The sequence below is a fragment of the Gigantopelta aegis genome, chromosome 13 (genome assembly GCF_016097555.1).
Source record: "Gigantopelta aegis isolate Gae_Host chromosome 13, Gae_host_genome, whole genome shotgun sequence".
NCBI classification, from domain to species: Eukaryota; Metazoa; Mollusca; class Gastropoda; order Neomphalida; family Peltospiridae; genus Gigantopelta; species Gigantopelta aegis.
Window position 1 is genome coordinate 30,307,026 of NC_054711.1, and position 13,270 is coordinate 30,320,295.

The 13,270-nt window shown below is 36.9% G+C and overlaps 1 protein-coding gene across 1 annotated transcript; it reads right to left on the reverse strand.

Moving 5' to 3' along the window:
* Nucleotides 1-1,527: 1,527 nt before the first annotated feature.
* On the reverse strand, nt 1,528-13,002 carry LOC121387528 (probable G-protein coupled receptor B0563.6). The gene is made up of 3 exons (XM_041518676.1): nt 12,877-13,002; nt 5,503-6,113; nt 1,528-4,167 (listed from the first exon to the last, which is right to left on the reverse strand). The coding sequence occupies exons 2-3, from the start codon at nt 6,041-6,043 to the stop codon at nt 3,632-3,634; spliced, it is 1,077 nt and encodes a 358-aa protein (XP_041374610.1). The 5' UTR covers nt 6,044-6,113; nt 12,877-13,002; the 3' UTR covers nt 1,528-3,631.
* Nucleotides 13,003-13,270: the final 268 nt, after the last annotated feature.

Consider the following 13,270-nt stretch of genomic DNA (forward strand, 5'->3'; position numbering starts at 1 on the left):
TTCCACCATTCCCGGGGGTGGGGTCGGGGACCTCGGTGCGGCTGGCTGCTCAGCTGAGAGTGTTGGTGACTCGGAATTTGCGGCACTTACCTCACCCCCATCAATAAAAAAGACTGACTTATTGAATTCTTTATTGTCATATTCTGGCTCCGACTTCTCACTGGTCACCCCCGAGCTGTTTGAAACCACACAAAATTCTGACCGGGTGGGGCTGGTGATCGACAAATTATCACCAACCGAATTTGTAATACGGCTGCATTCAAGTTCCCGGTCAAACTGGGGTGGGGTGAACTAGATGTCAGAACACATATAGCAATGCTTTCAGCACTATAGTGCGTACTTGTATGGCGGTCATTGCCCAATATACTGACTTTCAGAAAGGGTTCTGCTATTTATAGAGTAGAGGAGACCCTGTGTGTGTGGTCCCTATCCATTATGTACCAAACACTTTGTTTATTCGACTACGAATTTTCCAAAATTGATTTTTTGCCGAACCAAAATTGATTTTTGCCCTTATTCACCAAATATTTGGGTCAAAGACTAAAATAAATGTTCCTATAATTCGCCCACGCAGGGCGTACATACGATACATACATTTGCCTTTACATTTACACATTTTATTGTTGGGGCGGGGGGGGGGGGGGGGGTCAACTAAATGTTAAAGTTTATTTTATTTAACGACTTCACTAGAGCACATTGATTAATTAATTATTCGCTATTGGATGTCAAATACTTGGTACTTCTGATATGTAGTCTTCTGGGGAAACTGACAACATTTTTGTTCATAAGTGGTAGGAAATCCTTTATTATCCCACAAATAAATATGATAGTGTCAGAGATGGGGCCCTGATATCGCTATCTTACAGTCAAATTATGACAAATGATTCTACAAATAATAATAAGAAGAAGAAGAAGAAGAAGAAGAAGAAGAATAACAAGAAGAAGAAGAAAAAGAAAAAGAAGAAGAAGGAGAGAGAGAGAGAGAGAGAGAGAGAGAGAGAGAGAGAGAGAGAGAGAGAGAGAGAGAGAGAGAGAGAGAGAGAGAGATCATATCATATATCATATCATATCATATCATATCATATCTTACACTTCCAATACAAACAAAGTACGTCATTTTCCCTCATATACTTTCAGAATTTTATAACTTTGCAAATTAGATGTAAATTAATCGAGTAAGCATTCATTGTTATCAAACAAAAAACATTTCAATAGCAAATTTACATCGAAAGCTGCCAGTGTTCAGAAAACACAAAACGTTAATCGCTAGTTTATTTTTATGTAACGATATCGAATATGACGTCATATATTTTTACGTCATTTGAATTTCGGGTAATGGCCGACTGGAATTAAAGCTGCGTATACAGTTTACAAAAACACGTTTTATTAAGCTTGATATAAGATAAAGAGATTATTACCCTAGTATATGTCGATATCATCAATATCATATATTAGGAATACAAATAATGTAGTATGCGAGCCTCTACCATTTTTATTTTTTTATTCCTAATATATGATATTGACAATGCCAAAAAACACTCTGGTAATAATAATAATAATAATAATGTGTGTGTGTGTGTGTGTGTGTGTGTGTGTGTGTGTGTGTGTGTGTGTGTGTTTTGACTGCGTTTATTAACAGTACAAATTCTAAGAAATTCGATTGTATGTCAAATGTGTTTATGTTTCATAGATTAAACACTGACCCTGTTAATCCATTAAATCTTGCATAAATATAACCCCATATTTCATATAGTGTTCACAATGTAAGGGTTTCAACAATTATTATACTGTTACAATTACAATTATTTTACTGGTGTATCAAATATTGATTCTAAATATTTAATTTGTACACTCAGGAATTTGTTTTTGATTAATTAACCACAAAACTATGTAAAATATATTTCCAGAAACTGTTGTTTTGTTTTTTAATTTGTATTTTAATAAATTAATCTCCACGCGTAATGAGTTTTTATATTGATAATTTTGTAATAACTTCCATTTTTGCGTTTGTTAAAAATACGCATGTAGTCTGCTAATCCTTTTCATTTTAATAGCTTTGGGTTAGAACTTCTCTTTTTGTTTTGTATGGTTTATTTTGCCAGATAAAATTAAAAGCCATTTTATTTATTTGTTGTATTGTTTGCTCTGGTGGGTTAGACAGTGAAATTAGTAAGTTATTTATTTTAGGGAAAATTAGAGATTTAAAAACGACTATTCTACCTATTAACTTTCTTAGATATCAGATCTTTATTTTATTTTTGTTTTCATTTCCATGATTTAGTTTCGAAATTTATTGTTATAATTTGTTTCATATCAACTGAAACGTTTATCCCTAACATTTCCAAATTGTCTGAACCCTATTCTAATTTCCATCTTGCATGGTGATAAACATATTTTGAGTATGTTTTTACTACCTATCCATACGTATTGTGGTTTCATATGGTTAATGTTTAAGCCAGAAACAGTAGCATATGAGTCTTAAGATTTTCTAGGGATTTCTTAAGGGATTTGGGATATCCATCTAAAATATAGGTTGTATCATCAGTATATTGAGATATGAGAAATTCTTCTCCCCCTATTTTTAAACCATTTATTTTGTTGGAGTTTCTAAATAATATTGTGAGCATTTCTGCACATATAATAAAAATATATGGCGAGAGAGGATCATCTTGTCTGCATCCATGTTCTAATTTGAAACTTTCAGATAATAATCCATTCTGAAGTACTCTTGAGGTTGACTTATTATATAAAGTTTTTATCCAATTGTTTATTGATATTTTGAAACTGAGCAAATCCAACTTGCTTTCAGTAAAATTTAAAAATCAATTAATAATTAATGCCACGGATGTTTTGTTCTTCCGTGTACTGCATTGTGTCATATATTAATCTTATGTTTTCCTCTATATATCTACCTTTTATGAAACCTGTTTGATCTTTTGCGATAATCTTATCTATTACTACAGGCTTTGATATACCAGTCGTGGGGCATTGATTGGGACTGGAAAAAACCTAATCGGAAAATTGGTCCACCGAGGGATTTCGATCTTCCGACTTAAGGACCGCATGCGAGTTATCTACCGACTGAGTTAGATATAGGCCTTTGTAATTAAAATGAAATTGTACAACTAAACGATGCAGTCATATTAGGCTCTGGGGAACAGATCTGCCTTCTTCCAGTGCTATCTCGTTTATATTTCCTAAACGATCACATCACCCGCCTGATCTCGTTTCGATCCATTGTCATTTAAATAAATTAATAAATTAATAAATTAAAATAAATAAATAAATAAATAAATAAATGTATTACTAAAGAGTCGATGCAATGATATTAAGGTCAGGAGAGTTGGCTGAACTTCCACCAATATTACCGATTGTATCTTTCCTAAAGTAACACATTACTCGCTTGATCTCGTTTCGAAACCATTGCCAACTAATTTTTGTTAAAAAATATACAGTCAATAAACTGTCGATGCAATCATGTTAAGATCTGAATAGTTGGCTGAACGTTCACGAATACCAACGATTGTTTCTGTCATCGTTTCTAAACAATTGTCGGCTAAAACAATAGAATTGCAACTTTATGGCATGGTTTGTGTACATCATGATATCAACCTTTTAAACAAAAGTACAGCTAAAGAGTCGATGCAATAGTATTAAGGTCTGGTGAATTGGCTGAACTTCTACTAATACTATTGACTGTATCTTTTCTAAATGAACACATCAGTCGCCTGACCTCGTTTCTAAACCTCTGCCCGCTAAAACAATAGAACAGAAAGTTTATGGCATGGTTTGTGTACATCATGTTATCAACGACACTGTGGATAAGCCTATGAACAGCTTTCTCCTTCAGAGAGGTTGGGATCCACGCGATTCTCTCGACTATAAGAATGACTCCCATTGGTCCAGTTAGAAGCAGGAAGAAGAAAGAAACCAATAAGAGCATGACCGTTAACTCTATTTGTTTTCTGTTTACGTCACTTGACCTCATGTTCTGCATGTGACCCCGTCTCCGGGTGGCCCTTCCGGTAATGTGCATCATGGATATGTTTAGAACAAAGATGGCGGTGAACGGAAGTACAAAGTAGATGATGGAATCGATCCACGGGTAGATTCTGTACTTGAAGAACTTTGTGGTTTCACCGCCAGAGCTGCCACAATATGTCAAACCTAATAAGGAAAGAGAAGGAATTTGAATTTGATTTTGCTTAATTACGACTATAGGTAATATAATACAATTAATTAATAGATAGACAGATAGATAGACAGACAGACAGGTCGGCAGCCAGGCAGGCAGCCAGGCAGGCAGGCAGGCAGGCAGACAGGCAGGCAGCCAGGTAGGCAGGCAGGTAGGCAGGCAGGCAGGGAGAGAGAGGCGGGTAGAGAGCTTGGAATACAAATACAAATAGAGATAGAGAAAGAGCTTGAGAGATACAGATAAAAGAGCTTGAGAAAGAGAGAGAGAGGTGGGGAGAAAGAGCTTGATAGAAAGAGAAAAGGGGAAGAGAAAGAGGAAATGAGTGTTGTGTACATGTAAGTGTTGGGATTGTTTGCGTCACACTGTCAACTGTCGCCAGACATTTGGACAATTCGACGGTTGCGTAGTGATTTCCCCAATTCCCGAGTTAGGACGGATGCGCTCAGATTAACAACAACTGGGTTATACGACGAGAATAGAGTTGTAAGAGAGATCAGACTAGCAACTAGACAGTCGTAGAAGTCGTGACACTACACACTTGGCCAGATTTCTACTGACAGTTGGTAGTCTTGAGGTTAGTATTAGTCAACAACGTTATGACATAGTGAGGTGAGATTGGTGATTTATTAAAAGTGTAGCTACGCGTGTGCTACCATTGGTAAAACAATTCTACAGGACTGAGAAATAAAATTGTAAGATTATGATGCTATTTTTGCAATAGTAAATTATGTTACAAAATGGAAAAGCGACATATTTTAACTTTAAATAAACAGCGGGAGAAAATACACACACACACGCGCGCACACACACACACACGCGCGCGCGCAAACGCACGAACACGCACGAACACACAAACACCCTCACACAAACACAAGCACACACACATAGAGACACACAGTGACAAACACACACAGAGAGACACACACAGAGAGAGAGACACAAACACACGCATGCACACACGCGCACACACACGCTCACTCACGCACACACACACACAAACACAAACACAGAGAGACACACACACGCAAACACACAGAGACACACACATGCATACAAACATGCGCACACACACACACACATAGACACACACAGAGACACACACACACATACATACATACATACATACATACATACATACATACATACACACACGCACACACACATACACACACACAGAGAACAATAACAATAATAAATAAATACAATAAAATAAAATAAAATAATTGTAATAATAATAATAATAATAATAATAATAATAAAATATGAAATATGCCTTAATACTGCATACTGCGTAGAACAACACATACCTGTAGTGTTTGAAACTCGAACGTACGCTGTGAAGAAATGATGCATGTTCAGACCAACGGACAACAAAGCTGCCAAACAGATGATCACCACAGTTCGCTTCATGGATACCATCGTGTCCGCCATTAACGGAAACACGACGACGATGTATCGCTCTGCCGTGACAGCCACAAGCAGTAGGACGTCCCAGTGCGCCGTGAAATAAAAAACAAACAGGAAAGCTTTACAGCTGCCTGGTCGGAATACGTCTTCTTCCGGCATCCGTTTATTAATCAGCCAAACCGCGCCCGTACACAGAATTATTACATCCAGAATGGATATCACCGCCAGGTAGCGCGCTGTGGTGCTCCGCCGAAAGGAGGAGAATACGAGGACGACAAAGGAAATGACGTTTCCTGGAATCCCAACCGAAATTATGAACGGGAAGTAGTAAAGATGGATCTGGATTGAGAGTCGGTATTGCCAAAAGTCTTCCAGCTGCAAAGCGTCGTTTGGATGAGTGGAGTTGATGGAAGAGAGTTGGTTGACATTGTTGGCTTCCATATGAATGCTGTTGTCTTGGGAGTTATTAGAAACTTCTGTTCACTAAAAACGTGTTACACTAAGTTATTATCTGAAAGACAATTTAGAATAAACGATGAATGGTGTCTTAGACATTATTATACTACGGCAAATCAGAACAGACGATAAATGTCTTGGACATTATTACATTAAGACCATTCTGAATATATGATAAATCTTGTCTTGTAAATTATTACACTACAGGAATTATTAAAAACTTGCGATGACGAACGTTACACTAGGATGTTATCTGAAAGGCAATCCAGAATAGATGATAAATGTCTTAGAAATTATTACACTAAAACAATTCAGAACAGTTTGTATATGTTGTCTTAGAAATTATTACACTAAAACAATTCAGAATAGTTTCTATATGTTGTCTTAGAAATTATTACACTAAAACAATTCAGAATAGTTTATATATGTTGTCTTAGAAATTATTACACTAAAACAATTCAGAATAGTTTATATATGTTGTCTTAGAAATTATTACACTAAAACAATTCAGAATAGTTTATATATGTTGTCTTAGAAATTATTACACTAACACAATTCAGAATAGTTTATATATGTTGTCTTAGAAATTATTACACTAAAACAATTCAAAATAGTTTCTATATGTTGTCTTAGAAATTATTACACTAACACAATTCAGAATAGTTTGTATATGTTGTCTTAGAAATTATTGCACTAAAACAATTCAGAATAGTTTGTATATGTTTTCTTAGAAATTATTACACTAAAACAATTCAAAATAGATGACAAATGTTGTTTTAGAAATGATTACACCAACACAATTCAGAACAGTTTCTATATGTTGTCTTAGAAATTATTGCACTAACACAATTCAGAATAGTTTGTATATGTTGTCTTAGAAATTATTACACTAAAACAATTCAGAATAGTTTGTATATGTTGTCTTAGAAATTATTACACTAAGTGTAACAGTAAGCTGTTAAAAGAAACACAATGCAGAATAGACGATAAACATCCGAATCGTTCTGTTCAAACATCCGGGTGTTACTCTGATTCTGTCTGACTTCTTCGATATCAGAACAACACCAAGAGGTTTTTTTTGTTTTTTTTATAGTAGTCAAGACGTGCATCGTGACCAATGCAATGGTTGTCTCGCTTCACCGTGGGAATCTATGGGCAATTTGCTTCATCGTGACCAATGCAATGGTTGTCTCGCTTCATCGTGACACTATGGACAATTTGCTTCATCGTGACCAATGCAATGGTTGTCTCACTTCATCGTGGCAATCTATGGACAATTTGCTTCATCGTGACCAATGCAATGGTTGTCTCGCTTCATCGTGACACTATGGACAATTTGCTTCATTGTGACGAATGCAGTGGTTGTCGCGCTTCATCGTAGCAATCTATGGACAATTTGACATGAATATCTGTTCCTAAATTGTTATTAAGGTGCCCGCGGATCGACTCATTATTCTTTTTTACAAGGACCGATTACGTTGATTAGGCCTACTGGGGCTGCAATTAGAGGCTAGAATGCTGTCATGCGGTACAAAAACAAAGTGACACAAGGTAGTTTTCAGTGGTATGGTTGTTATGCTATCGGACTTAAAGGGACATTCCCGAGTTTCCTGTATTGTAAGATGTAGTAAAATATTTCTACGATTAAACTTACATATTAAATATATTTTCTTGTTTAGAATGTCAGTGTCTGTATGTTCTATGTGTTTCTGGTCGTCTCAATATCTTTAAGAAGATCAAACTTGATTTTGTCTTCAAATAATTTCGTACGTACGAAAAAAAAAAAATTGAGGAAATAAAATGAAATTTAACGTAGAACAAATATTAGAATGATCAGAAACACGTTTAATATATTGACACACAATGAAAACGCAAAAACAACTTTTCATTGCAAATAACGACAAACTATTAATGAATTGATGGATAATATAATATGACATTAATGACTGGTATTCATGAGATACATCCACATGGAAACATGGCCAGTTATCACCAGTAATCGAGTTGCATTCGTAATCGAAAGGTTCCCCCCCCCCCCCCCCCCCCCCCCCCCCCATATCAAGGTCAGTATCTGGTGTGTCCACCATTGGCCCGTGAGCATGCGTGAAGACGACGGGGACAAACATCTCAAATAAGCTACAGGAATGTTCATCCACTCCTCCTGCAACGCCTGTGCAAGTTCAGCGGTGACTGGCGGTGACGTACACGAGGTCCTAACTCATCCCACATGTGTTCAATTGGGTTCAAATCCGGTGAAACGGCGGGCCAGTTCATAACGGTGATAGCGGCTTGTTGCAGGAATGTCTGGGTAATTCTTGCAGTATGTGGACGGACATTGTGTTGTTGAAACAGAAGGGGAGCTCCTGGTCTTCGGTGACGGCGCAAAAGTGGCTGGAGAACTGGTCTTAGAATAACGTCAACATAAAGCTGGGCTGTAAAGGAATCGTGGACAATGTCCTTTGTGTTCTCTCGGTATTCTTGTATCTGCCAGCTTCAAAATTTAATCTGTGTGCACAACTTCTCAGTTTAAGATGTTATCGACTGACAGATACTTTTTGACAACTGTAATTACATATCAAATATATTTCATTTTATTTCCTAAAAACTATTTTTTCGTACGTACGAAATTATTTGAAAACAAACTCCAATTTGGGCTTCTTACAAATATTAAGATAGCCAGAAACACATTGAATATACAGACACTGATATTCTAAACAAGAAAATGTATCTATATGTATGTGTGACGGAACATGCTCTTAATTTTGTTTTCGCCTGTGGCGATATTAATTGTTTTAGAGGGCCGTGTGCAGTTCCAATATGCACTTAAGTCCAGGTGGGCACTTTGTTACGTTAATACCTCTGCACGACGGTCGTCGAGCTCTCTCTAATACACACCCAGTCCAGGTGTGGAGGCCATGTGGCCAGTAGTTACGTAATACCTCCACTAGTTCGGTACGATCGGGGTATTGCTGGCGGACTAGGCGTCAGCAAGTCTGGCGATCTGAGAAAAATATGCCGGCTTGGTCGCTGTGGAAATATCACTTGATAGGGGAAGTACCGCGTTGTACCCCCAGGCGATTTTCGGGTTTATGATAAATAGCTAGGGTTTTAGAGATATCAGGGAGAAACATATTGGAAGGCTTCCAGGGAGCGCGTCCGTTTGGACTTGGTAATTATATATTTTCTGCTCTGTTGTATAACCTTAATGTGATTGATGTGACTTTAAATATTTTAATACTGTATTATACCAATATTATTTAGACGGCGCTGCCGGTCATCTGACGCAGTAAACTGTAGGCTCACTGTTATATATATATATATATATATATATATATATATATATATATATATATATATATATATATACGTGTATATATATATATATATATAGCTTAAACAGTCATCCTAGAGGACCTAGGTAAACTGTAGGTTATTGTCTTTATTGTGATAGGTACCAGTATTAATTCTGTATTACAAGGTTACTGAATGAGTAGTTAAGGGTTAATTAAAAATTAACCAGTTAGGAATAGAGTTGTAATTCCTTTATTAATTAAGTTCCCCTGGAAGCGTTTCTCAATTATCACACGTGTGGGTGTTGTGTCACGGTGAAGTGATTAGAATATTGTGTAAACTAGACACCTAGAGATTAACTAATTAAGTGATCAGTTCTGGGTTGTTATTATTTGTTGTTGTTAATTAACTACTGCGGCAGTACATTTGTCAGCGTAGGTTAATACAGATTCCAAAATGTATGGTGTTTTTGTTGTGTTTTCTAGTGAACTAAACGTGCTATATTATACATACTTTATATAAGATCTTATCTCTGATCATACCTAGACGAGCCACGCGGGTATAACTGCCCGTTACAGAGAGATCTAACAGATATACAGTTAGGAGAGATATTTGGACAATCGTGTTTCATTCAGTTACGGGTATTGTAGGATCCCCGTGACAGTATGTTTAATCGTAGAAGTATTTTATTAGTCGGAAACATCTTACAATGCAGCAAACTCGGGAATGTCCCTTTAATGAATACTGTTAACCCCAATTTTCCCCCTTTTTATACTTTTGGTGTTAATATTCAAAATTTCAAAATTGACCGTATTTGTTAGGGTTATCCCTGTCCCGTGTCAAACCCCCGATCCTAGCGGATGCCGGATTCGGGATAGGCGTATTCGAAGTCCTAGTGGTACATGGACACGTTAAACCAGTTACTAAGCTAAGATGTGGTATATAACGTGATATCTATACGCGTGTAAGTGTAGATGTGCTTATAATCCAATTGCCAATGATTAAAATTAGTAATGTTCCAATGATCGATTATAATAAAACAAAATATTGGTTTGGCTTTTCCGATATGATAAAAATCTACAATCGATAGTGTGGGGAAATGTTAACTGTGATTCTTTCTTTACTTTAAATAATGGACTTGATGTAAATATGTTCGGGTTGGTGTTTGTTTTTATGTGTACATAACGAAAAACGATATTAAATAGTTATTAAAGGTAAAATTAGATATCTCGGTGAATACGACAATTATATAGGACGTATACTACCAAATCAAATCCCAGTAGACAATAGTAACAAATGTGGCTAAAACTCATACCTGCAGCGTATCAATCGACATAAACACCACGGATATAAATACTACCACCCCTCACACTTAAAGTGAATCAGAAAAAAATGGGGGTTAAGCTGCTCGTTTCAGCGATAACGGGTAGCGTCTATGACTAACCTACTCCTCACAAAAAGTGAGTACTTTTTTAACAGGTATCCCATCTATGTTTTAAGCACAAGGCTACTTGACACAGTGATACTAGGTGAAATAAAATTGCGTACATTTTTTGCCGAGATGAAACTATTTTGTTTACAACCAACACGCATTTATCACCAATCACAGGACTTGTGGTGTTAACTTCTCTATCAAAAGTTGGGTCACCTCGAACTTTGACCCAGTCGGAAGTTATTTGGTTTAGGACTACCTATAGGCGCCTGAGAGAGAGTGTGACAGAGACAGAGAGAGAGAGAGGGGGGGAGGGAGAGAGAGAGTGTGTGAGAGAGAGAGTGTGACATAGACACAGAGAGAGAGAGAGAGAGAGAGAGAGAGAGAGAGAGAGAGAGAGAGAGAGAGAGAGAGAGAGAGAGGGGGGGGGGACAGTGACAGAGAGAGAGAGAGAGAGAGAGAGAGAGAGAGAGAGAGAGAGAGAGAGAGAGTGTGTGTGTGTGACAGTGACAGAGAGAGAGAGAGAGAGAGAGAGAGAGAGAGAGAGAGAGAGAGAGAGAGAGAGAGAGAGAGAGACGGAGAACGACGGAGAAAGACGGCAGGCAGTCAAATATTACAGACACATCACATCCATCAAATCAATTAGCTGCCTATAGAATAATTCATTTACACAATATTTTAGCGCTGTTGACTCAGGCGCTTATGTCTGCCAAGCATAATTACTAATAGAAAATAGTCCAGCTCGAAATAACGAAACAAATGAAGATTTCATCAGACTTTACTCTTCCAGGAATTTGTCTTTTATAGCTATTATCCAGAGACCGCTAAATGATACAAAAATCTAATCTACCTTTTATACATCACATTTTTCGTTTTTCTTTTTCGTTTGTTTAAAAGGAAAATCTTCTGGTCTGACGTTATTGAATTTATAAACTATTTATCTCTTTCTCTGTCATACTCGACAATGGCATTGGCATACTAGACATTTAGTTCTATTTAGCGACACCGCTAAAGCACATTGATTAATTATTCAGCGACTATTGGATGTCACACATTTGGTCATTAAGACATATACTCTTAGAGAGGAAACCCGCTACATTAGCAACAAGGGATTTTTTTATGTGCACTTTCTCTCAGACAGGAAAGCACATACCACAGTTTTCTGACCAGTTGTGGTGCACTGGTTGTAACGAGAAAAACAATTCATAATCAGTTTTAATGGATCTACCGACTATTTGGCGGAATTAAAGGCTGTCGGGCAAAATGTCTCAGACAAATTCAATTACATTTCTGTCAAATATTTGTGTTCAGAATATATTCTACGATAATTGTTTTTTACAACACGTTTAACTATACCGGGTTACCCTAAAAAAAACCACTATAATCCTACTGAATATGGCATTGTAACTGTGATAGTTGACATTCATTACTATATGTGGATATTTTAACACTTTCAGTGGACATGTTAGGCTCATAGGTCAAATATTGTTCAAATAGCAAAATATTCAAAATTGTAAGTAAAAACTTGGCGTCGCATTTTTTTACTTACAACTTTCCATCGGTTGTTATGTTATTAATATTTGACCTATGAGCCTAACATTGTCAGTGATAGTGGAAAATAACCATATAGGAATGGGTGTGAATATAAACTTTATAATCCTTCTTTAATTTAAATATTCGTGTTCTTTCTTTCATTTATACATATGTCCATGCTTATATCCAATTAAGGTTCAAGCACGTTGTCCTAGGCACACAGACACCACAGCTTGTCTGTCCAGGACAGTGAGCTAGTAGTTAGTGAGAGAGAGAGAGAGAGAGAGAGAGAGAGAGAGAGAGAGAGAGAGAGAGAGAGAGAGAGGGGGGGGGGGGGGCAGGCAGGGACAAATAGACAGATTGAGAAGAGTATGGTGTGTCTTAGATCGACCCGTTGGGTCGTTTAAACTGGATGGGAGCCGGTACAGAGCTGCGAACCCAGTACCTACCAGCCTTATGTCCGATGGCTTAAATACTACACCACAAAGACCGGTCATAAAACATTTAATATTAAAACTATAATGATACGTACTTTTAAAAACTATTTGTATTAAATTGTTACCTTTTTCTGTATTTTCAAATCTGTTTCGAAGCTTTTGTTCCTAGTACATCACGAGAGCATTATTTACCTATTAACACACATGTCGCGTGTCCTTTCGTGAAGTCCAGATCCGCGTACTGTGTGCCGGCTTCCATTGACGTAATTAATTTTTCACTTTCCAATATATTTAAAGTTGCAATATCTCGTCAACAAATCATAATATTTACTAAAGCAAAACACAAACGCGTGTAGTCAGTTGTGGAGCAATGAGGGGACGCGGAGGTGATATCATAAAGAAAGTTTGTTTTGTTTAACGACACCACTAGAGTACATTGATTTATTAATTACTGGACTATTGGATGTCAAACATTTCGGTAATTTTGATATATAGTCATAGAGAGATGATATTATAGAG

Bases quoted from the DNA above. Each gene is read 5' to 3' on its own strand.
- LOC121387528 (XM_041518676.1), bottom strand. From the start codon at position 6,043: ATGGAAGCCAACAATGTCAACCAACTCTCTTCCATCAACTCCACTCAT. The intron at 4,168-5,502 runs GTATGTGTTGTT...TTTCCTTATTAG, and splicing joins TCGAGTTTCAAACACTACAG to GTTTGACATATTGTGGCAGC.